Source organism: Drosophila montana, unplaced genomic scaffold (genome assembly GCF_035044405.1).
Source record: "Drosophila montana isolate Dmon_TW-CO22-7 unplaced genomic scaffold, ASM3504440v1 contig_3733_1, whole genome shotgun sequence".
Classification (NCBI taxonomy): Eukaryota; Metazoa; Arthropoda; class Insecta; order Diptera; family Drosophilidae; genus Drosophila; species Drosophila montana.
Window position 1 is genome coordinate 4,733,105 of NW_026998620.1, and position 25,504 is coordinate 4,758,608.

At 39.8% G+C, this 25,504-nt stretch overlaps 3 protein-coding genes and 1 non-coding gene across 5 annotated transcripts in view; 3 read left to right on the forward strand and 1 right to left on the reverse strand.

Annotated features, from left to right (window-relative positions):
- LOC135436525 (protein Skeletor, isoforms B/C) overlaps positions 1 to 7,812 on the forward strand; it is a 31,275-nt gene extending 23,463 nt beyond the window's left edge. The window contains exons 4-14 of one of the 2 annotated variants that reach the window (XM_064694150.1): positions 2,216 to 2,327; positions 3,581 to 3,714; positions 3,766 to 3,850; positions 4,617 to 4,817; positions 4,975 to 4,995; positions 5,081 to 5,405; positions 5,462 to 5,676; positions 5,745 to 6,016; positions 6,080 to 6,210; positions 6,269 to 6,432; positions 6,495 to 7,812. In XM_064694150.1, coding sequence (XP_064550220.1) covers positions 2,216 to 2,327; positions 3,581 to 3,714; positions 3,766 to 3,850; positions 4,617 to 4,817; positions 4,975 to 4,995; positions 5,081 to 5,405; positions 5,462 to 5,676; positions 5,745 to 6,016; positions 6,080 to 6,210; positions 6,269 to 6,432; positions 6,495 to 6,665 — 1,831 coding nt within the window. In that variant the 3' untranslated portion in view covers positions 6,666 to 7,812. The remainder of the gene's footprint in view (positions 1 to 2,215; positions 2,328 to 3,580; positions 3,715 to 3,765; positions 3,851 to 4,616; positions 4,818 to 4,974; positions 4,996 to 5,080; positions 5,406 to 5,461; positions 5,677 to 5,744; positions 6,017 to 6,079; positions 6,211 to 6,268; positions 6,433 to 6,494) is intronic. The other variant, XM_064694151.1, reaches the window with a different exon arrangement.
- Positions 7,813 to 9,406: 1,594 nt separating this feature from the next.
- Positions 9,407 to 12,000, forward strand: LOC135436898 (larval serum protein 1 beta chain). The gene is made up of 2 exons (XM_064694667.1): positions 9,407 to 9,698; positions 9,757 to 12,000. Exons 1-2 carry the CDS (start codon positions 9,489 to 9,491, stop codon positions 11,911 to 11,913), a joined length of 2,367 nt encoding a protein of 788 aa, XP_064550737.1. The 5' UTR covers positions 9,407 to 9,488; the 3' UTR covers positions 11,914 to 12,000.
- Positions 12,001 to 12,378: 378 nt separating this feature from the next.
- On the forward strand, positions 12,379 to 12,544 carry LOC135437337 (U1 spliceosomal RNA). The gene has a single exon (XR_010437672.1). It is a non-coding gene; the product is annotated as a U1 spliceosomal RNA (small nuclear RNA).
- Positions 12,545 to 13,300: 756 nt separating this feature from the next.
- Positions 13,301 to 25,504, reverse strand: part of Pli (E3 ubiquitin-protein ligase pellino) — a 35,518-nt gene continuing 23,314 nt past the window's right edge. Inside the window, exons 3-10 of the mRNA XM_064694135.1 lie at positions 19,681 to 19,773; positions 16,493 to 16,724; positions 15,505 to 15,696; positions 15,247 to 15,435; positions 15,082 to 15,180; positions 14,861 to 15,014; positions 14,618 to 14,795; positions 13,301 to 14,550 (exon numbers count right to left, since the gene is read on the reverse strand). Of these exons, the coding sequence (XP_064550205.1) occupies positions 14,424 to 14,550; positions 14,618 to 14,795; positions 14,861 to 15,014; positions 15,082 to 15,180; positions 15,247 to 15,435; positions 15,505 to 15,696; positions 16,493 to 16,724; positions 19,681 to 19,773 (1,264 nt within the window). The 3' untranslated portion in view covers positions 13,301 to 14,423. The remainder of the gene's footprint in view (positions 14,551 to 14,617; positions 14,796 to 14,860; positions 15,015 to 15,081; positions 15,181 to 15,246; positions 15,436 to 15,504; positions 15,697 to 16,492; positions 16,725 to 19,680; positions 19,774 to 25,504) is intronic.

Sequence of the window (25,504 nt, forward strand, 5' to 3'; positions counted from 1 at the left end):
AATGATTATTGCCACTGCGAGAAACTCGAAAAGCTTTAAGCTGTTTATGGCCGAAATTCTAATTTGAATATATATAAATTATTGAACTCGAACATTAAGCTAAGATAGTTGAAGGCAATTTGCGAGGCTTGTGTTTGTCTGAAGTTGGGGCGAATTATACAAACAATTTCGGTAACAAATATTCAAGATTAATTAAACTTTAAATAAAATAGGTTTTAAATAAAAATCGTTTTTGGCTTCTATGAAATCAATATTATGATTAAATGATGCACCTAGCATTTATAATTTACTCATAACTGAATCGAATCGAATCTGAAAAAACAAACACTTTCTAATTTAAGTTATTTCAGTCGGCTTTTATGAATAGATGCTTAAAGACCGAAAGAGAACATTTGCAGGCTACTATTTAAAATGGGAATATCAAAGCTTAGTTGGGTTGGAGCTCTCTTTTTTATTGCATTATAGATTTTGTGACAAAATAATAGTATCCATTGCAAGGATATAAGAGGTCAAACACATAGATGTACCTGCTTTTTTATCTGAACACACATTCCACGCATTAGCCAGAGCTTTTTGCTGAAGTCTGAATGTCCGTTGAAACCCTTTTAAAAGGATTGCAAACGAATTAAATCTTCAATTACGAGCTCATTAATTGGCTTCCCATTCAGATTTTCCGTAATTGCAGCTCGTCAAAGAGCTGCGCATTTGAATAGAATTTTAGCTGAAAAAAAAAGTATATATATATAATAGTTCATGCACATGTGCATGTGTAAGTGTGCACACAAATATGTGTGTGTACACATTAAAAACTATGTACAGAAACGTGAAACACATATGATTATTCGGATGCGCAGTGGGAGCATGTGACATGGCTCGCATCGTTGCATTACCCATAAATCTTCCTCATAGTCAACAAAAATTATGCAAGCGTAAAAAACCAGTGCGAATGTCTTAGTCGAAAGTGCACGACTAGACGATACCGTGTAAGCAGCTATTGAAACTGTATGTAAAAGATAGAATAATGCATTTTGCGACTCTATAAAGAATATAGGTTGACAGAGTGTGAACGCCAAGAGATTCGAAATTTAAGATATATAATTTCGAGATGACAAATTTTATATATATATTCTCATATATACGCAGAACAAGTATGTCTTTTATATTTTTCGAAAAAAGTTTGAAAAACAGCGATTTTGAGATACGATTTTTTATGCATAACTCGAAAACAATGAGAGCTATTAACAATAAATTTAATATGTGGGCTCTCGTATATACAGACTCAGAATAATTGACTTTTGGCATATATCCGTTCTCCACAAAATATAAAAAACATAATTTTTAATGCCAGAACCTTGCTATACTTAATTCCTGAAAATTCAATAAGAATCGGACAATAAAGACCGAATCTATTCAGTTTCCCATGGTATGAGACAGAGAGAAGAAGAAGAATCACGGCCAAAGCATTAATTATTCTTGTGTCTCTGTGAGTGTAGTTTGGCGCTGGGCTTAAGGTATCTGCCAGTCGGTCATTCCAGACCATAGTCTTCTTAGTTATTTATTTACCCGAATGTATTTGAGTTTTCGTAAGTCATTTTGCCAAAAAATAACCTTTTGATAAGACGTTTACTTTTGTACGGAAACTGTTTTGGGAAAACTAGCCAATAATGATTTTATTCTCAAGTATTGCAAACATGAAGTTAAACTAAAGCCTCAAAAGAATCGTACCACGATAACTTAAGCTGACTCGTACATATTTTCCTGAACATATTGTAATTTGTTCTCTCTGTTTATATTTCGATTAATACGAATTGTCCGGCCCAAGGTTAACATTGCGGCAGTTTCTGGCGGGTTTTGCTTTAATTTTAATGGCACTGCAATTACAAGCGCTCGTCAATATTGACAGAGTAAATTGGAGGCGTGCTCTGTTGGCCAGAGAGCTGGGTCAGAGTGCCGCCCGTAGGCCATGGGAGTGCATTCTGTGGAAGTGGACATTGTGCTGATAGCAGAGGACTTTTAATAAGCGCTATTTAAGCGCCGTTTACTCTGAATAGATATGGATACATATAAAGAGTAAATGGCTGCAAGATGGATGAAGTGTTCTTGCTAGACTTTTAAGGGCTTTATTGCTGCACTAGGCACAAGGCACAAGGCACACACAAGGCACACAGGACAATGTATACTATGTACTATTTTTTGCTTTCATGGTCTCCCGCAGTGATCCGCCCGTTCTGCAGGCGCACAACAATACGGACATCATACTGCGTTTACCCATGGGCAAAAGGATTAAGGACATTCGATGGCTCTCGGTGTGGTGCAGACGCTTTACGGTAAGTTTTTCCCAGTTTTCCCATTTTGCCGCTTTTCTCGGCAGCTCTCGAAACGGCACGCGCCGTCCGAACAGATTTATGTGTGTATTTAGTGAGGACCAAAACCATTTTGTAATTACATTTTTGTAATTTAACTGCACTTGCTAAAAAGGTTTTTCTTTTCTCCTTTTTTTTTTTTTTATTTTTATGCATTAGAGTTGCAAGCATCGATTTTCTTTTGTTTGTTTTTTTTTTTCTGCTTCAGCTGGATGTGGGTCAGTTTTGTCAGCCAAGTGGAAAGTTTGTTTTCATTAGACTTTTTAGATTTGTAATTACATTTCTGCATAGACAACTGCGCTTCCGTAACCCAAGAGCCGGCTGACCGCACCCCATTTCATGGAGGCTCTCCCCAAGCCCCCCCCCGCCCTGGGGTACATACACACAAAAATGAGTTTATCCTCTCGTTGCTGAGCTGAGAATTAAATTTCCTTGATGCAAACTCAAAAATGCATTTTAATTGAAAATAAAATATAACTTTAAATGTTATTGCTACTCTTTTTCTAAACAACATTCTCTCGCCTAATGATATTGGGGGGAGCTGGGGCTGGGCGGAAGGAGCTGTGAAAGTTAAAGATGGCCGCCATAGTAAAATAAATTACAGCAGACATTTTTGATTAACTCAAGTGGTTGCATATACACAAACACCAGCACGCGCTCTCCCACACAGTCTCCCAAAGACTCACACTCACACAAACACACACACGCCCGAATAGCGAGGAATTATACAGGGTGTCGAGTTGTTACTGTTTTAAATACGTATACTGTTTCATATAGGCGTGTGTGTGTGTGTGTGTGTGTGGTGTGTGTGTGTGTGTGTGTGTGTGTGTGGGTGCTTGTCTATGTATTTGTGTTACGCACGCTCTCTGTTTCTCCGCTTCCATTGACTGACAGCCAAAAAAGTTCTTGGGGGCTGACACACACACACACACACAAGTGCAGGCTGTCCACATTGGGGGTATGTTCGTGTGTATGTGTGTGTGTGTTGTTTTATGGAGCTCTGCGCGCGCATGCCCATTTTTTGGGGGGCCCTCACAGACCAGTTAACATGCATGTATATAAGGCTGATATATATAGAAACGTTTTGGTATACAACAACAGCAAAAACAATGCAGGAAATTACCTCGAACTAACTAATACACTACTTTTCAGTAATATTATTAACAAGAATATATAAATGTATATATATATATATATATTATTTTGCTTCCCTTCAGGTCGATTTTGGTGAGGTCTTCATACCGCCTGGCTTAGATGTGCCCAAGCCACGAGTACTACCGGAATTTAGGCGTCTGGCCCATGGACTTCGTTCCAGCAACATCAGCGTTTTAGACGCAAAAACATTCTATATGTAAGCAAGTTTTGATAGTCGCAAATATTAGCTACAATATTTATTTTACAGTCCCAACCTGCACTATGACGGCGCTGGACCCGATGCCTATTTCTGGGTGGGCAATGGCAGCGAGCCGAATCTCATGGGCATTAAGGTTTGTCTAGCTTTTTATATATATAATCTGAAGACTACGTTTTCCTGCGAAAGTATTTTTTTTTATTTTTTTTGTGAACTCCCGTGAACTTGGTTTTATTCAAAATAGAGATGGGCGCAGCAACATTTATCTTTGAGCAGTTTTACAACTAACCTTTCTTGGCATAATCTATTTGAAGACAGCACATTAATATCATATTGTACTTACATTTAACAGATATCGTATAAAACCCACAAATACAACTTGTACAGCTGGAAAAATTTTAAAGTTTCGGTTATTTCTTGAACACAACCCTTAAATATATCCCCATTAATATATTTTGATACATTAAAATAATCCTAATCAGAGCATCTTGCCCTTAATTTATATCCTGTAAAAGGTAGAAGAAGCCTAGAGACGACTATGGAAAGTTGAATCTGGATTATTCCTTTTCCTGAATGATTATTCGTTTTCCTTAAATATGTCATTCAAATGGAACATTTAAATTCCAAGTCTCTAGCTGTTAGATACGGGTAGACGGGCGATGTTGTTGCTGATCAACAATATATCTATATCAAATTTATGGAGTCAGAGACGCCTCCATCTGCAGGAAGCATACATTTCCACAAAACCATCATACTCTCTATTTTATGTGGGTTCGGGGTATAAAGATGATTTATTATCCAATTGGAATCCATAATTTTAAGTGGGTTCAGGGCATAAAAACGATATCTTATCCAATTGAAATCCGGCGATTGTAACCAATTTATGACTTATTTTTTTCTAGGTGCCCAATGAGGTTGGATCGTTGGACCCGTTGCGTAGCTATCAGGGCGAGGATATTGAGATTCAGCTGCCCGGCAGCTTGACCGTATACGATATTGACTGGCTGTCGGTGTGGTGTGTGGAATATAGGCACAATTTTGGACACGTCTTCATACCCAAGGACCTGGATGTGCCGCCCGCATTGGGTCAGACGAAAATCACGGTAGGTGCAAGCAAAGCAAAACCAGCAAGTGCAATTAAAGACACACACAATTTAACTATTCACATACTAACACACACACACACCTGTACTTAACCATGTGCTCATTCCCACATAACTCACAATTGTATATCTCTTTAACCTAAACGCGCCGCATCAGCCTTCATGGTGGTATTCACCCGTAAGTACTAGACCTAGCCTCATGCATGCTGCACATTCTTTGTGGAACTTTGTTGAATCTCACATTTGGCCTCTGTTCATTGCAGACGACGACAACGCCGCGGCCCGTCTACTCCAATTGCCGCGAGGTGCTGCCCAACAAGTTGCAGGTCAAGTGGGAACTGCAGGGCGAATATATACAGATCGAGCTGTTTGGACGCATCACCGAGGATCAGTATATGGCCTTTGGCCTGTCCGGCGCAAATGGACGCCCCCAAATGGCACAGTCCGACGTTGTGGTGGCCTTTTACGATACTAACGCTCGAGTGTTCCGTGCCGAGGACTATTTCATCTCGGATCTATCACAGTGCGATGGTCAGCGCGGCGTCTGCCCCGACGAGCGTATCGGAGCACGCAATAATGTGATTGTGGGTAGGTAAAGACTTGAGATTTCATTGGTACAGTTAACCCAGAATGACAATCTGCAGTGAGCGGGGATCGCAAGAGCGGCGTCACCAGCATCCGCTACAAGCGCCTGCTGCAAACAAATGAGCCCATCTACGATATGCCCATTCCCATTGATCGCGAGGTGTCGATCATTGCCGCCGTGGGACCCCTCAATGCCCGCAAGGAGGCCAACGCGCACTCGCACACGGCCAGCGATCACAATCCCGACGACATACGCATCAACTTCTCAAAGCGGGTGAGTGAACAAAACAGCCCCACAACAACACCTGCACCAACTAATCCCACTTTAAACTCTGTGTGCAGAACGATCATTCGTGCAAGAACTCGCTGTATGATGTGAAGGATGAGAGCGGTCCCAAGCCGTGGCCCACGCGCAAGATCGAAGGCGAGCACAAGTTCCGCGCCAGCATTGGAGCCACAGGTGGCAAGCGTGGCTATACATCGATTACGGGCGTGCCTTCGTGGGGCATTGCCTGGTATATCAACGATCTGCTAATACCGGAAATAACTGTGGAGCGCGGCCAGACCTATGAGTTCATCATCGAAGGCGGCAACGATCCAGCACAGCCAGCCAGGTGGGTTCTCTTCAGTGTAGTGCTATGTGATCAATTGTTCAATCCAAATATGCCCACCAATAGATATCATCCGCTGTACATCACGGACTCGCCGGAGGGTGGTCTGGGTCAGAAGACTGGCCTGGAGGCGCGCAAGCAGAAGGCCTATGCGGGCGTCGAGTACGACGAGGATGGCAATGCCATACCCACCGGCGGTAAGTACATCATTCCACAAATCCTTGAGCATGCTCCTAACTTGAGACTTTTCCCCAGTGGGCCGCTACTGCGAGTGGGAGCACCGCACTGTCGATCGCTCGGCGGAGTTCGAGAACTTTGAGGACTTCAAGGGTACGCTGGTCTTCAAATGCGAGGACGGCGAGCCGGGCTATATGAACTGGACGGTGCCCATGGATGCACCTGCCGTATTGTATTACCAGGTGAGTTCGCCAATTTATTCTACTTAGAAATGTTTACTCACGGAAAACTATCTCCATTGCAGTGCTTCACCCACAACAATCTCGGCTGGAAGATAAACGTGGTGGACGCCGGCGCAAGTGCCGCTCCGGACAGCTTGCAGCTGGGCCGGAATCAGCTGCTCTTCTACATGATGCTAACAGTTTTTAGCCTGGTTGTAGGACGTTCCAGACTGGCAAGTCCCTTGCTTGCCTGATAGTCGGAACGGCAGTAAATTGACGTAAAGGCGTGTTCCAAGGTTTTCAGCAGATAATTCGGTTGCTTTGAGCATATCTTACACACACACACATTACATATCCTTAACCATATTGAGTCTTTTTAACAAGTTTTCTAAACGAATTTATAATTTCATAAAACATATATTAATATCGACTCTTCAGGCACCGAATTAACTCTTTGCTGGAGATTTTGGAACATTTGAACGTATTCTACATAACAACCAGGCTAATATCATCTGAAAGACATATCTTCATAATAATTTATAAGGTGTAAAACTGTTGAAACTATTGTGTGTGCGTGTGCAAATGGCAGTGGTGCGTACTTACTGTACCCACTGTAGCTGTAGATATCATATACGATTACTCTGTAGATACAGATACAAGAAAGATACAGATACAGTAGGGCCAGGATTAGATGGAGGCGCAGCAAGAACTCTTTGTATATTTACGTGTATGGAATTCTACTTTTTTACGTGTATGCAGAACATACGAAACTTACTTATACATTTACATTTACAGTAAAATTGTAATTTTTCTAGCAACAACTACTACTTATACACATACATATACACATATATACATATATCTGTATAGATATATAGATTTATATCTACTTAAAGGCGATTCTATGTAAATGTAAGCCGACAATAAAAACGCGACAGGATGACAATAAATGAATGTGCGCAAAACAATATATTGAGCCGAAACTGAAGCTCAAATAATATTGTATAATAAGGAATTAATAATGTTAAGAGTTTGGTAACGAGAGATATGACAATAAAACAAGGCATATGCAAATCTCAGTTAAATTGAGCAGAACAATACAATAAATACAATAAATTTACACATTCTAAATGTATGACAAAGCGAAAAGAACACATACTTATATATAAATATTATATATATTTACTACAATATGGAAGGGAGTTTATTTTTATTGCTACTGACTACTGTGGTGCTTCTTGTAATAATATTATTGAGAATAATCAGGAGTAATAGAGGATAAATGTTTAGAGATGCGGCGTCATGGAATGGATTCCAAGTTTTTGTTATCAACTGTTTTTCTTGTAACTTTTTAACTCTTTGCATAATTGATGTTTTTTATAAATAAATGTATACACATAACTTTTGTTCTTTGCTGTTTATAATATGCATTATGTAAAGACAATAAAAAATATACCTACAATTTTTGTGACAATAATCAAATGTCGGTTAATATTAATAAACTTATAAACAAGTCACTTGAGAAGTGTATGAAAATGGAATATTTGACAATATTTAAATATTGAAATTAAGTTATGTTTCGTACCGTATACCTTTTGGTAGTTGTACGTACGATTTGGGCACGGGTTTGATATATACAAAAAATATGAAGAAGAAAAAAAACAAAAAAAAAAAAAATAAATAAACTATTCAATATTTAGTATAAATAAAATGTATATACAAAAAAATATAAAGAAAAACACATTTGAAAGACTATTTCCAGCTCTTGAGAAACCACTTAGAACATATATTTAGTACTCATCAATCTGTTAAGTTTCTGTTGTGTGACTTTCTTGATACTCTTCTTTAGTTTTCGTTTTGTAACGCTATAAAACTAGAAATGATTTCAACTATTTGCATTGATATTTAAGTGACCAGAAAACAGAGCTCAAATCCAGCAAATGGGCGACAAATAGCCATCAAATAATTAGAAATTTTGATAATAACATTTGAGATTTACGTATATACAGAGGTATAGGCTTACGACCTGGGGCTCGATTGAGTTTGTAAGGCAATTGAATATTTGTATAGATTATTTTGCAGCTAAGCGCACAAGAGTCCAACACAAAGAGGCAAAACAACAACAACAAATATTAATAAAAATAAAAAAACAGAAACAAAAACTCAATTTATAAAAGAAATTTGCGTATAGTATTTAATTAATCTACATGAATATAATACAAATTACATATTTATGACTTGAATATTGAATAATCCAAAAATACATACATACATTTAAATATATATATATCAAAGTATTTTCATGTCGATTATAACACAGCACTTTCTGTACTTAAGTAATATTAGATAGCAAACATTTCTCTGCAAAAACCAAATAACAACAACAATTCTCATTGTCTGGCATTGAAATCTCCAAAACTAAATTAATTAAGTAAGCACTTAAAACCATAAGTATGTATATGCATGCGAAAAAAACTACTCCATTTTAAAACGTTAATAAGCCTCAGACAATAATATACATATTGTAAATCCATCAAGGACATTTGAAATCTGCTTCAACGGCGGCGAGTCCTTCAGAAAACCTAAGTGGTAGAAAATTGAAACATTGATGTCAATAAGCAGCTGCAAGAAAATTTAATTCAAAACTGCTACAAAACATATTCTAGAAATAAACTTGAAAAAAAGAAACAAATGTGTATTCAATTCTCAATCTGGCTGGACCCCGGACTTGCTTTCCATTCTGATTGCTGTTGCTTTCTTTAATTTACTGAAATTATTCTAAATATTGCAATTATCACATGGCAACCGGGCGATAGATAAGCTGCGACAGATGCGCACCAATTTTTTTGACAACAGATGTGCCGAGCACCTGAGATACACTCAGGTGACACCCCGTGAACCCCAACCTACGGCTGCAGCCTGACATCAGATATTGTATTCGACTTTTTTTGGGTATATAAGCCAGGCGTTGGCTGGCGAAAAAGCAACAGTCTTTAGGCATTGGATCCCCAGTTGTGTGTCTAATCCGGAGCAGTTGAGCAGTTGAGCAGGAGCAGGAGTAAGAAGGAGCCTTCAATATGAAAATCGCCATCGCATTGCTGGCCTGCTTGGGTCTGGCCGCCGCGGCCAGTTTCCATAAAACGCACGAGGTGAAGATCGCCGACAAAGCCTTCCTGGAGAAGCAGAAGTTCTTGTTCGAGATCGTCTACCGTGTGGAGGATCCTCTGATGTTCGAGGAGTACATCAAGAAGGGTGACAAATTCTACTTTGATGAGTCGTACTATACTGTAAGTTTTGCCCAGCGCAACTTAATTATCCTTCTAATCCGCTCCGCATCTCTTCCAGCACTATGACATCTACATGAAGAAGTTCTACGAGGCGTACAAGGCGCACTCTCTGCTGCCCAAGGGCGAGTTCTTCGGCCAGCTGGTCAAGTCTCACGCCAAGCAGGCGCGCGGTTTGTTCAACTTCTTCTACTATGCCAAGGATTTCGAGACCTTCTACCACAACGTGTGCTGGGCCCGTATGCATGTCAACGAAGGCATGTTTGTCTATGCCCTGACTCTGGCCGTCATCCATCGCCAGGACTTCCATGGCCTGATGCTGCCCTCCATCTATGAGATCTTCCCACAGTTCTTCTTCAATAGCAAATTCGTGTACGAGGCCGAGAAATTCGACTTTGAGATGTGGACCAAGATGAACATGTACGAGAAGGAGTACATGGATGTCTACTTCAAGGGACACAACCAGGGCAACATGTATCAGAGCAGCGACTACATGTACATGAAGGACTGGAAGATGTGGCAGTGGTGGAAGCTGATGGGTCTGGGCGAGCACTGGTACAGTGAGAACAAGTTCATCCTGCGTGAGAACATCTACGAATTCAACCAGGACCCCAAATGGCAGCAGATGATGAAGGACGTGAAGGTCTTGTGGATGCCAGTTGACTACAGCCGTGATCTGGATTACTACAACGAGGAGTCGAAACTGTCCTATTTCACCGAGGATTTGGGCTGGAACGCATACTGGTACTACTTCAACTTGGACTACTCCTTCTTCCTGGACGGCAACACCTTCGGCCTGAAGAACGATCGTCGTGGTGAGCTGTGGCTGTACACCGTCCACCAGCTGCTCTCCCGCTACTACATGGAGCGTCTGTCTCATGGCTATGGCGATATTCCCGAGTTCTCATGGTACCACCAGATCGAGATGGGCTATGATCCTCAGCTGATGTACTACAACGGCATTGGCTACAGCTACCGCAAGAACTACTACGAGATGGAGACCTACGGCAACTTCGAGATGCTCGACAAGATCACCGGTTTCATTAAGCGCATCCACAACATCGTTGAGACGGGCTACTACAAGACCGCCGATGGACACATGGTTGATCTGCGCAAGCCCGAGTCCATTGAGTACATTGGCAACATTCTGCAGGGCAACGTTGACAGCATGGACAAAATGTTCTACCAGTTCTGGTACATGTTTGCCCATATGTACTTCGCCGATACCGACTACTACCAGATGGAGGTCTACCCGAACGTGATGCTCAACTTCGAGACAATGATGCGTGATCCCATGTACTACATGTTCTACAAGTCGATCGCCCAGATTTACTTCAAGTTCATGCACTATCTGCCCAAATACACCAAGGAGCAATTGTTGATGCCCGGCGTAACTCTGAAGCATGTGGAGGTCAGCGAGCTGGTCACCTACTTCGATCTGGTTGACTTCGATGTGACCAACCTGATGAACGACAAGATGGTCTTCCACGAAGGCAAGTTCGTGTGGGATAAGTCGCTATACGCTCGCCAGATGCGTCTCAACCACAAGCCCTTCACCTACACCTACACGGTTGAGTCCGACAAGCCCGAGAAGGTTGTCGTGCGCGCATTCATTGGACCTAAATTCGATGAGTTCGGCCGCGTGATTTCACTCGCGGAGAACCGCATGAACTTCATGGAAGTGGATGAGTTCTTCTACGAACTGAAGGCTGGCAGCAACATGATCACCCGCAACTCGAAGGACTTCTTCTGGACCGTCAAGGACCGCACCAGCTACAGCGAACTCTACTACTACACCATGATGGCCTTCGATGGCAAGTACAAGTTCCCTCTGGACATCAGCGAGCCCCACTGCGGCTTCCCCGATCGCCTAGTCTTGCCCATGGGCTGGAAGAAGGGCATGCCCATGCAAATGTTCTTCATGGTTATGCCATACACCGCACCCACCATCCACGAACAGTTCTCCAACTTTGACTACACCTACTCTTGCGGCATTGGATCTGGCGCTCGCTTCATCGATGATCTGCCATTTGGATATCCCTTCGATCGCGAGATTGATGAGTACGAATTCTACGTGCCCAACATGTACTTCAAGGATGTACCCATCTACCATGTTGACACCATGGAGCCGTACTACAAGTACAAGGGCTACACCAACTACGGCCAATTCGACTACACTTTCTTCCGTGACTACTACACCAAGCATTTCAAGTTTTAAGTGGATCGATAGGCGGGATAGCCGGACACCTTTGATGATGAACACCGATCGCATATTTGGAAATGGTTGCAAAAGTTAGATTCTAAGTTGAGCAAAAAGTGAAATAAACTTTCGAAAAACACAAAACTGCATTTTATTTCTAACTTTTTTTATTAACTAATATTATATTACATTTCTCATGGGAATGTATAAAAGACAAATGTAATCAAAGCAAGATATATTGTGTCTCTAAATTCGTACTAAACATTCTATAAACATTATTCGCCAAAATAAGCATTTGCTTGAAATCTCTTGTACATTAAGTAAAATATGTATTTACTTGGAGCACACAAACTCACCACCATTCACTAATATAATTTTATGCTGCATACTCTGAGGGCGGTTTTTTCATTTGTATGAGCTTGTGATTCTCAAACGGTTCTAGCAGTGTGCCCATGGTATGCCAAGCTCCGAGCAGAGAAAAGCATACTTACCTGGCGTAGAGGTTAACCGTGATCACGAAGGCGGTTCCTCCGGAGTGAGGCTTGGTCATTGCACATTCGGCTGAGTTGACCTCTGCGATTATTCCTAATGTGAATAACTCGTGCGTGTAATTTTTGGTAGCCGGGAATGGCGTTCGCGCCGTCCCGACATTTATAATGCATTTTGAATTGTTCAGTCAGCTGCTACAAATGTTGACATCTTAGCGTGTTGTGTGACCAGCGTACCATAATATATCGATACATTTTATCGATATCGTCTGCTCGGCGAGTATGTGGGACTTGCTCAACATTGTAAAACACGACAATCGCTGCAGCCCTGGTAGTATTGGGCGCGAATATTCAAACATCCATTCCCCTCACGAGAAAAGATATACGACTTGAATTAGTAATCAGGTTAAATATCGCTGTCCTGTTCATTGGGAAATAGTTCATTAATAATGAAAGTTGCATTATTATAGGCTTATATCCTTAGCCGTATTCGGCATTATCTATTTTCCCTGTGCTTATATATGGGCAGCGTTGAGTATTATGAAAAGGTTGGGTCTGCTAGGGTTTTAAATCTTCGGGGTGCCGACGATGGCCCTTCTTTCTTTTTTTTTAACAAACTTAAATAACAAAGCAACACTTTATAATTAGCTGTGGTACCGCCAGCATTAAAATTTGGAAGATTTAGCTTCGAGTCTAGAAATTTTGTTTGTACAAATCATTCAACATTTGTAGTAATAGGCAGAAGGGAATAAGAAGTATGTCATACTCTTATTTCTCATTCCCAATATTACTTATTAAAAATAAAATAAATAAATGAAGCTAAGAAAGGATGAATTTGCCACAGATGTTTGACATTTTTTTCCTGCTAAGTTAGATCTGTGAGGAAAAGGAAAATCGACAAAACTGAAACACAACAATTAGTTTTTATGCAATGCACGCTTTAATGAAAATATACTTGCGTTTGTATATTTGTATGTGTACGCTAGATTTTTATTTTACAGTTTATATTTATTTTACTTTGTTTGTAATGTTGTAATTGGTAACATTATCGTGTCGCAACATTTTTCTGAACACAGTGTGTTTTTGTTGAACTTTCCTATTTTCTTCTTTCTCTTTTTTTTGTTGGTTTTTTCTTTGCATACAAAATAATAATACGAATAATTTGTTGATGTAATGTAATAGTAATTAACGTAATAATGCATAATGTGTTCAGACAGAAATGTAATATGTATGAAAGGCTGAGATAATTTGTAGAAATTTGCATATGAATTATATGATTTTTGTGTAAATGCGTAACATTTTCTTAATTGCGACAAACATTTGAAACTGTACATATTTTTAGAATTTGTTTCCATATTTTGTATGAATTAGTATTAAAATTAGTTTGTAAGCTCTAGATTTGGTAAAAAATACATAAATGTTGATTGATTGTTTGCCAGTACGAATGGGAAAACATAGTTGCTGCTCTTCTTGATATTGTTGTTATTGTTGCTACAGATACGCATTTAATATATAAATTATGGTTCAATCTTATGTTTATACAGAATTACATATACACAGTTTAGGCAGCTGGCAGCTTAAATCAGTGTGATTTAATTAAATCAATCATTTAATTATTACTGCGGGTATTTTTTTTCTCAATGCTTATTAAATTTGTTATGCAATCTTTGCTTTGAAAATAATTTATACAACAGACAAAATGTATAGGAAAGAAAATAACATTAAACTATGTATGTATGACATGCAATTTGGGGTCTGTTGCATGTAATTGATATTGTAAATGTTTGTTTGCGTTTGAATAATTACTGAACAGTTGTAATATAGCAATTAAAGCAATTAACTTTTACAAAATACATATGTAATTTACTTTCGTTTTAAATAATATATTTTTTCTTGTATTTCTCCATTAATACATGTATAATTAATTAATTATAATAAATAAAGCCTAGTTTTAATGCCTGCTTCAAACTTCGACATTGTTCAATTACTACAAATACATATCTACGTTAAAGATGTGCACATACATATACATATACATATTTAATCTAAATTATCCTGGAAAATTAATTTAATGTAGCCAGTCGCGCCATCCAGCGGTGTCGCACAGAAAGGACAAACGGCCTGAAAGCCGTTGGTTCCGTGCGGTATTTCCACATTTGCCCAGTACCTGAACACGAAATAACACAACAATTTTAGGAGGAGTTCTTTAGAATGAGAATGCCTATTTAACCTACTTGACAGTTTTCTCAGTCGCCATGTGTCCACATGGATTGAATGCGAACGTGGGTGCGCCCACGTCCACATAGAAGGCCGGCTCTAGGCCCATGCACAAGGTAACAACAGGACCCAGTTCTAGGCACATGGGACAACGGCGAGCACCAGTATTCTCATCCTGACCCCAGTCATGATGACCTGTTGGTGGACAAGTAAAGCGTTAAATATAATTGTTTTCTTCATTAAAGAGGCGGTAAACTTACCCTGCACATGGCCGCAGTTTAAGTACACATAAGGCTGATTAACCTGATCACTGATATTCACTTTGCGTGGTATAACCAGCGTATTAAGGCCAACCGGGCACTGTGGACGACCAGCGTTAATGGCATCGATAAGCTTCTCCAAATCGTGTTTGGTCTGAAATTGAGAAGAAACTTTAAAGTAAACGAAAATTGGTTTATTTTGATTATTATTTTTGTATTACCGGTGAATGTTGCAATCCCTCGGCGGAGCGCCAGAGCAACGTTGCGCCGCAGAGATCAATGAGTGTGCCATCCTGCAAGATGTTGCATTCATCGTAGATCTGCACGTATAAACGTTTATATATATAATAATTGCCCAGGCATATATATATGTATGTATTACTTACGGGCTGACCCTTTTGTTGTGCCGAACGCGACTCACGCAGGCTGAAAACATCGCCACCCACGGAGCATTCGCGCCAGAGGCCGCACTTGGCATTGCCGCCACAGAACGAGCCTTTGGGATGCATTATTAAAACACCATTTGTGGTCAGGCCGTCGATTTCCACATTGTCCTGCCACTTGGTGGCCTTTTCCTGCATTTGCATTGAGAATGAGGCTTATTAGCATGAAAATTGCTTTTGTTTATTGTTCATTTCACTTACGCCCAAGAATATATTTCTGCTCGAATCGAAGCCGGCGGCAAAGATTTTCGCCTTGGCGGGCTCACAGCGATTTACCAAAATGCGGCAGGCGAAACGTGAAATCGTGCTCTGCATCACCTTCGCGTCCTTCTTATCACCGGGCAGCGTGTCCATTACAACAAAATCAATGGGCGACTCTGACGAGCGTCCCACCTAAAAAGATTGAGCAATGGGGTCTGATTAGAGGGGCTCATCGATTGACCCAAAAATATCTCCACACACACACACACAAGCCCGCATATTTAATGTCGTTTGGGCAATCCATCAATGTTCAAATAAATGCCAAATCATGCGATATTGGTATTTCACTTCAATCCCACAAGGAAGTGCAAATGGAATTGGACGCGTCGACAGGCCGTAATCAATATATACATATATATTACGAATGGGAATAGTTTTATTTTCTGTCGAATCGTTGCCGTGCAATGTCAAAGCGAACGCAAATTATCTGACAATTGACCTTTCCGAAGCACCAGCTCTTAAAATAATCTATCTTCAAGTGGCGGCGCAGGGTCTGAACCACATTTAATGTCGCACCAAATATAACCTAAGCTGTTATTGGATGCTTAAACTAAATTAATAGATTCCTAGTCCTACGAAGTGCTTCCTTTCTTCTTCATTTCATTTCTTGTAATATAACATAGATACACTCAAACACAGGGTTCTACCAAAAACACATTCGTTCGTCTGAACGAACAGCCGTCGGCAGCATGTCGTGTGAAGTGGGAAAAGCCAGATGAAAGGCCAGGCTAGAAATTCAATTCAAATGTATGGGCGTTACTCATCTAAGTGTTTATATTGCCCTTGGTGCTACCTTCAAAAATGATTTTATTTTTCAATTTTAGGAGGGATTTATTCAAAAAGTATTCTTAATCTGTGTAGACTACCAGGTTTGGTTTAGCAGACTCTTATAATTTTCGAGTTATTCAAAAATAAATAATAATCTCACCTGAAACATGTCCGTTTCTGTGTCCTCCTTGTACTCGACTATGACGGCCTGGTTGCGTGAGAGTGTATACGATATGGAGTGCTGGTTGGCATCCAGTATGGCCTTCGATGTCTGTGGTGATTGTACGATGTAATGCTTGGAGCGCTTGACGCCGCTCGGCTCCGTGCGCTTGTGCAACACGAATTTGGAGCGTCGGCGACCGCGATCGCCCTGTGGCAAGTAGCCATTGTAGCTGCAAGTAGAGCAAGAGAAACGAAGCAATATTGTACTCTATGTGTTTGACGTTCTTTGGCTGATTTATGATAAGGCGACCCGTGCATGCTGCGTATGCCTCCAACATCGGGGGGCAACATTATTACGAAACAGACACACAACAATTTGTTTCGTTCAATTTATAGGTCAAGTTCCGCGTCGGCAATGTGTTTACACAATTAGCCATGCCCCGCCCTTAGCCACAGATAATGAGCTCAAATAACTTAAGAGCATTTTCTTTTCGACTACATTGGCGAGTGAATAAGTTAATTGCCAGATCATTAGTGGAATTCTATTGGATTCTACGTACATAAGTCTTTAAGTTGTCAAATGGTTTGCGCCATAAAAGATCTCTTAATGGCATGCGCGGCTGTCGGATCGCTCTTCGATTACGGAAAAGACACGCACAGCGCCCATTAAAGGGGTTATTTTATAACTTCTTGGGAAGTTAAGAGGGTAAGAGGGAGAGAGAGAGGGAGAGAGAGAGAGAGAGACTACTCGATTGAAATATTGAATAACCTATCTGTGAAGTTGGAATGTATCTTATACGGATTAAATCAAAACAAACCATTTTCTTATTCAAAATATCATCTTAACAATAGCTTCTTTTATTCCATTTTCCATTTCAACTCAATTTACAAAATAATTAACTTTTAAATAAATCAACTCTTAAGAGCACACAAATTGATTTTATACAAATAAAACTCTATCTATTAAAAAATATATACAAATGTGCAAAGATATCTCAACAAATAATTCCCCACAGCTTCATTTCTAGCTAACTTTTGACAATTTAATGAGTCGAAAGCCCACGTAAAATATCAATAATAATGTATGCGACTTTATTAACGAGCATTTGGGAGTAAAACGTGCCGATATACCCAAGCCCTTTCATAAATATATCCATGGCATAAAAACATGTACATTTATTGTGCAACAATTTCTTTGGAATAGCTTATCTAACATGGGATGATGTTCCTTGATCTAAAGTTCTTGGAACAATCAAAGTAAATCAAATAAAAGAAACACTCTTAAAAATTGAGCTCGGACAACGCAGTTGTAAATGTTGACATTTGAAGTTCGTAATTGTTTGGACGCTAATGTTTTTGATATTATGATATATTAGTGGGCGCATTGAAGAAGTTGTAAATGATATTTAACGAGCTGACAGTGGCACGACAAGAAAAAGAAACAAAAGCACGATTTGTTTGTTCAATTTGACGAGAACAATTAGAAGTTGGTTGGGCTATAAATACCAAATAGTGCGTCTTCACATGCCCGTCGACATAAATATCATATTTCATATATCGCTGTGCAGCAGGAAGAAGCCATTCAAGTGGGCGGTAAATGGAGAATAACCCAGTTCGCACTCGGTTGGCCTGTTGATTGCCCCAGCCCGTCGCTTGTGGCCAAAGAAAGTCAAAGGCAAGCACGCGTTCCAAAATGAAAAATTGATTTGCTGACACATGACGACGACTGGTTGCCACAGACGCACAATAAACCAAAGACGACCCGCCTCCTCCGAGTCGAGCTTAGACTTGTGGGCAATTAAACCGTGTTAGGATACAGGAACGAGCAGAAGATATACTACATATACAGACTGCACGCCATTTACAGAACGTTAAGCTAATGACAATGAGTCAGGCACTCGGCTGGCCCACAATTCACGTGTGAGTCAGGCGGCGCGCCAGGTAATCAGCGCAATGTCAAGCGTTTTGGCTGGACCGCCGCCATCAAGATTTACAAGCGTCCGACGCAGCTGCCGGCCAAAATCATCAATCTTGGCCAGCGGGCCGGCTGCAGCGTGAATCTAATTTATGTGGCTAACTGGCGAGCCGAGCAGCTCGACTGGCTCGCCAGCCCGACCAAGCTGAGCTGAGGTTGCGGCTTACAACGTGGCCGAACAAGCGTTAAGCCTTTTGTTCCATAGTCTGCGGCACTACTGTGGTGTTGCACGGGTCAGGTAACACGCCACGCCGCGCCACGCACACTGGGGCAACAGCACGTTTATACGAAACAAAAACTTACAGTGCTTCATTTGAATCTAAATGTCAATATTCGTTTTGAAGCTTGAATAAATACCAGCGAGTACTTTTTAGACAATTTAACGCACTTCAGCCTTTCTAAGTTTTTTTTTGTTTTTCATAAATTTTTTATAAATTTCAAAGTAAATTAAATATGAATTTTATGATAGATACGGGGCCTCTAAAAACGATTGTTAATGTTTTACGTAGGCTAGTTTTTTTTTAAAAAACAATTTCAACATTTTGGTTTTCGCCTCCTTTGGGGAATGGGTAACAACTTTCGAAAACTCAACTCAAAAAATACACATATTAGAAAATCTATATTATTTACTATTAAGCCATTTATTACAGACAGTATTTTAACCTGTATCTAATTGGTTTTAAATTATGTTGGAGGCGGTTCTCCATGAGTTCACAATCGAATCATTACAGACTAAGAATCTGACTTTTGGATAAGCAACTAAATCATCTTTAAGCTGCTTAAGAACTTGCTGCATAACAAATGGGAATAAAACTAAAGCCTCTTTAAAATAATAATATATATATGAATAGCACAAATTAAAATTAAAACTTTTTTTCTGATAATTTATACAACAAATTATGAGCTCAAAATACATTTTCATATATAGAAATAATATAAAAATTCATATATGTTTATAGAATTCAAATTCAATTAATTAATCGTAGGTTTATTGAACCAATGTGATGGACCTTTTAATCAATGTGGAATGTATGGATGGAATGATGTCAATATTATTACAATTAAATAATAAATAAATCAAAAATAAATAAATATTGAAAGAAAATGAGCTTGAATTCACATTTAATCATTTAAGTACCTATTCTAAAGACCAAAAATCTTATTGTAGCACAAATAATGTGTGCATATTCATATAGGGCCGAGGTACTTACCCAAGTATAACTAATTCTCCATATCGCAAACGGGGTTTGTCGTGACCATCGCCAGCGTCTTCAGCCAGTATGGGAGATTCTGTGCCGTCGGTGCTGCAAATGCAAATAAATAATGATAAGCCCAAATTAGATCAAGTTGTTTATTGTTATGAAAAGTTTACTCTACAAAAGACTTGCTTTGTAATGGGCCTTGCAGGGGAGATGGACACAAAACAAAAGTAATATAATAAAAGAACGTATCTCTTTTTTTGTTTTTTTTTTTTTCATTTTGTAAAGCAAAACTAAGGCAAAACAATTTCAAAATGCACAAATGCCAAAGAAATAGCTCATTTGAAAGCATTTTCCTTGCTGCCAGTCGTCGAATTTCAAATGAGGATATATCTAAGGTGTCTGTCTCCTCGATGTCTGGCATTGTGCTGAGCGCTTTACAATTCCAGTTTTGCAGCTCGTCTCATTGTTCGACTCATTGGCATGTAAATTTGACACTGACTTTGCCAGGGGAAGTCATAGAAATTGGCTTACAGTAACACCTCGAGTTACCTTTTCGAGTCCACACTATAAGCTATAAGATTGCCCGTAATGAGCAGGCGATGGGATAGATAACTCGGTGTTTCATTAGCTTGCGAAACGGAAAGATTCGTACTTGCAGTAGATGGTTTTTTTGGGGCACGTCATAAACTTATTTACAGCAATCTAATAAAGCAGCACGGCGCCGGTTGACGCCCACACAAACAAGGGGCGCCCCAGCCAAGCCGACATGGCAACTCGCAACTGGCAACGGGCAAATGGTTTTTACCCCAACTGTAGACTGGACTGGGCCAGGGATTGGGGGTTGGGGGTTGGCATGGGGGCTGATGGACTGACGCTGCTTTGGGGTTGCATTGATTTTTGCTCGTTGCATTTAAACTTGCTCCCCTTTCTGCTAGCTGGCGGCGGGGTGTGGCGTGCGGGGCGGGTACTTGAAATTGTGCAGCGCAGACTGAAATTGTGCGCATAAAGAGCGTGCGAGGGGGCGGGCGGGCGGCGGCGTCAGTGGCAGCGGCAGCGGGGCACACAGACTGTGGCGCGTGCAAGGTAAATAGGAATGTGGAATGTCTGTCGCCCTGTCGGTAGGCATCAAATTAGCGCTGCAGCCTTGTTTAGCTGCACACAAGTACATGTATATATGTATATGTATATATTATACATATATACAGTACAGTCTGATTTAAGGCTCAAGCTAAACGAGAAGCATAAATCAAATGGAAAAGTCATTAACAGTGCATTAGGTTCCGCTAACAGTTGACTGTTAGCTGTTGACTCTTACGTCTGCACTGTTAACCGTGGACTGTAACCTCTGGGCTGCAGCGCTGTTAGTTAACATAGCGGCCTGCTTTTGCCTGAAGAGCTTCATCTCTCTCTGCATGTTTCCCTCAGACAATGTGGCCAAAATGCATTTGAGCGCATAATTTGCATCTGATTGTCTCAATTGCAAGACAACAAAGTTATTATGTTAACAGTGGCAGCTCTTTACATAATAATTATGGTAAATACTGCTTTGTAGTACAACTTTTAGATATGCAGGTAAGTTCGTAGCGCCGCAGAAAATCAGTTTATATTGTATTTTGTATGGACTCCTAACTTGATAGCAAGCCTTAAGCTCTGCATTCAAATGTGTGCCTATTTTGATGGCTTTCGCGTTGCCAGATTTTAAAAATTTAAATTTTAAAACAAACTGCGGTCACACTTACACAGTCTGTTGGCAAAAAAGGCAATTTATGGGCACATTATTAATATTATTTATTTACACTCACAAAATATGGGTGCAAATTAGAATTTGGCTTAATTGTTTAAACCATTTTTAATTGATTGCTTAAACACAAACCATATTTCAAATGTGCAATAATTTAAGCAATACTAATTACACAAAATTTGAAGAGTTGAGCTGCGCTTTAAGAACCTACAACATAAACAAAATACCAAGCTAAGCCCACAAAACAAAATAAATAAATAATGCTAAAAAGGGCTGTTAATTCCAATTTTAGTGAAAACAAACACAACAGGCTCTTGGCGGCCAAAGTCGTTGGTTGGCGTTGAATTAGAAATGTTTGCAATCAAGTGCATGTTGTAAACAATGCAGCTAAAATAAAACTAGGTTAAATTGATTAAGCATGCATTACTTCTAATTGTGGCGCTCCGAGTGCCGCAATCTCGCATACTATATACATTTAATTTAATTAACAAACAAAACTGCAGAAGTCTCGGCAAACAGAAATGTGTTTTCATTTTTTTAAAGAGCGCACAAAGCCCAACAAAAACGTTTTGTCACAAGGCAAAGCGTAAACAATCCGATACACTTTTGCAATATAGTATGTAGTTTACTTAAATTAATGTAAATATTTGAACAACAGCACAAAATAATTGAGAGAAATATGCGTGCAGCATAATGTGAGCTCCATAAAAGCTGTCCAAATGGCGCAATTGTCATGTGAAGAGGAAATATGCCGAAAAAGGGCCACAGACATAAATCTCAATTCTTAAAAGCATTCATAAATTTTCAGCTACAAAAATAACAAATCAGAGTTCTCTAGCCGGCAGTGCCCGATCCGAAAATACCCTGTACTCTGAGTCGAGCTGCCGTTATCAGCATTTTTCAGAGCTAAAATATGGAACTAAAAGAATGCTCAAAGAAATCGCAAAACTTTACGATCTAAAAGCATAATCCAAATGTCGATCTTTAACGATTTTGTGGAATCAGAGAGAAGTTCATATGATTTATAATAAAATTGACATTAAAAGGTCCCAAATTTTTAATGCTTAGCTCTTACAGTCTCAAACATTGAGGGGCTCACCCAGACGGAAGCATGGACCTGGTTAAGTTAAGTCAGCTCCCATTCATAAAGAAAGATATTCTTAATGGGTTCGAAGATGCCTGGAACCAAACCATTATACCCGCCCATTTGAAATGGGTTTAGGGTATAAAAGCAAACTATGCGCCGTTCTTGTTCGACAATCAGCTGTTTGTATCGCTGGAGAGAGCTTATCGATTTTCAAACTAAGAATGAAAGAGTAAAGGCATTTGCATATATTTCAATTTGAAACCTAAGTATATAGTATATTGCGATAGAATTGTATACAAAATTGAGTTTAACACGCACACACGTCCGAACGTATCCATGAGATACGGCGACACAAACTGTTAGATACCAACGCGTCGCTTGCGCTTGTATCTGTATCTGTGCCTGTGCCTGTATCCGGCGTATCTTTGTCTGTTTAGTTGCCAGCGCTATTTGTGGGAAATCAATTTTTATACACATCTGTGTGTGTGTGTGTGTGTGTGTGTGTGTGTGTTTGAAAGGCTTATAAATGTATATTATTATTTACCTTAGACTCAGACACACACACGAACACACACGCTTAGCCATTGCCTGACAACATGCTGCAATCGATATTTTTTTTCTTGTTAGCTGTTTTTGCCGTGTTGGCCACATGCAAACCAAATGGCCCGGCAATCGCATTACAATAAATTCTCCATTTCAGCGCTAAAACAAAACAGAAAAAAAACCGACCATTGCATGTTAACAAGTGCAGTAGGGCCCCCAAAGAGCAAATGTCAGGGAACAGGGCGCACAGAGCACACACGGAAAATCAGGCCAGTTTGCAGGGCATAGGAGCACAGGAGCGCGGTCGTGGTTCAGTCGGCCCGCTTTTAATGTCACGAGTGCAACTGCACACAATATGCACTATATATGTGCATTAATTTGATTATTTTCGCTACATATATTTCATGCATTCATTTGATTACACGCACAGCTGCGTAGGTAGATGCTAATGACTACCTTTAATTGGCATTGCCAAAGGCTTTTAGCTAATTTAGTTCAGCTTTGGCCCATTGAAAGGCCAAGTCCGGCGAAAGCACCGAAAGGCCAATTTAAGTGAGCGATGTGCTGCTGCACACTAATACATTAGCAGCGTTTGCATGAGTATGCGTGAGCTTTTAAAAGCTCATCCATCTAAGCCATCAACTCGGGTGTTCCACCATCATGCCAGAGCGTAACTGTGAGAAGCGTATGTGTTTGCTAATTGTAAGTTAATATAATCTAATGACTCATTAAAGCTTTTGCTAATACATTTACAACACTTTCATTAGCTGTTGGTGCTTTTCTAATCAGAAAAGAAAATTAAGTATTTTCAGAGAAAAAGGTCCAAGGAAATAGATTGTAAAATTAATTTTAGTTGGTGAAACATATAATTTTCACTTAAGTATTATATATTAAGTGATTGATCTGTTCGAATCAAAGTACGAATTCTTTGAAAAGAAGATTTACTATTTTCAGAGAAAACAAGTTTTGTATGGTAGAAGCAAGATCCTCCAAGGAAAAAGATTGTATAATCAATTTTAGTTGGTGATTCTAACTGAAAAATATTGTTTTTCTTTCATTTAAGTTTTATGTATTAAGGCGAGGTAATTGATATGAATACTTTGAAATGTTTGCGCTCTTAATTTTAAATCTGGCAACACAACAGCTGCAGCTTCTTTTTGACTATTTGAATAGGTAAATGCGCGAATAAATATTTTGTTTTAAGCGGTTTTCCCTGTAATAAATTTACTTTAAATAAACATAAATACATATGAGCATATACATGTGCATTTGATGTTTGCTCGGGTAGCTGAAATTCGAGCTGAATGTGAGCATGTCAAATGTCTGCTGAATAACTGAAATATGCAACCTGCAACTTCGTTGGTTGTCAGCAAAAGTGCAAATGAAAGATTAAACAATAAACAAGGGAACAATGGCATAGGGTGCTCCGGCAAAGAGAAAGAGAGAGAGAGAGAGAGAGAGACGGAAGACACTTGCCGCAGGTGCCCAATGTTGGCCTGATGCATGGCAGGTGTTTCGTTACCATATTTTATGGCCAAATTTGTGGCTGTGCTTCGCTTGCGGATGGCACTTCACTATGCTTCATTCATATGCCAAAGGTGTAGCAGCTGAATTTGTATCTGTATCTGCATCGGTATGTGTATCTGTGGCCATTATATGTATCTGGCGGCCTTTGGCACAGCTGTTTGCATTTCAAGAATGAAATTCTTAACGTGCAGATACAAAAGCGAATACCCAGACAGAGCCAAAGCGGCAAAAAAACACACACACTCAAACACACACACACACACACAAAATAAACTCGTTCTTCCAGCGAAATTCGAGCATAAAGCGTGGAGGGAGCAACAAATTGCAGAGCATAAAATATGCGCAGCTGAAATCCAAAAATAATTCACAAGCCACGAGATTGTTTTCAAAGAAACAGCTAGAACTTTGCAGGCAAGCACACAGATTAAGATACAAATGCACATTCATATAGATACAGAGACAGATAAAGATACAGCTACAGAGACAGATACAGCTACAGCTACAGATACAGATACAGAGACAGCTACAGATACAGATACAAGAGCATGGTCGGTCCGTTAGGTTAGTTAGTCTGTCAGTCAGCGGCCGTCTCACGCACAGCTGACACGCCCTTTGCCCTTAGCTGGGCGGCTTGTTAGCAACGTCTCACTAATTTCATTTATGCAAATCTGCTTGTCAATTTCTAAACAACTTTTCATTTGGCTGGGACAGCAAAAACAATATTTGCTTTATAGTTATTTCAGTTTTGTTTCTTGCATAAGCAACACAGGTTTGACTTTAGTTTTTTGTACCTTTTTGCATAACATTTGTTTATGTTAAACGAGCAGCAACAACAATACCAACAATCGACTCTTTTTGCCGGCCTGCTCTTCAGAAGCTGTTTGCGTTTCAATTGTTTGTTTTGTTTGGCTATGCAGCAGCACGTTTCGAACTAT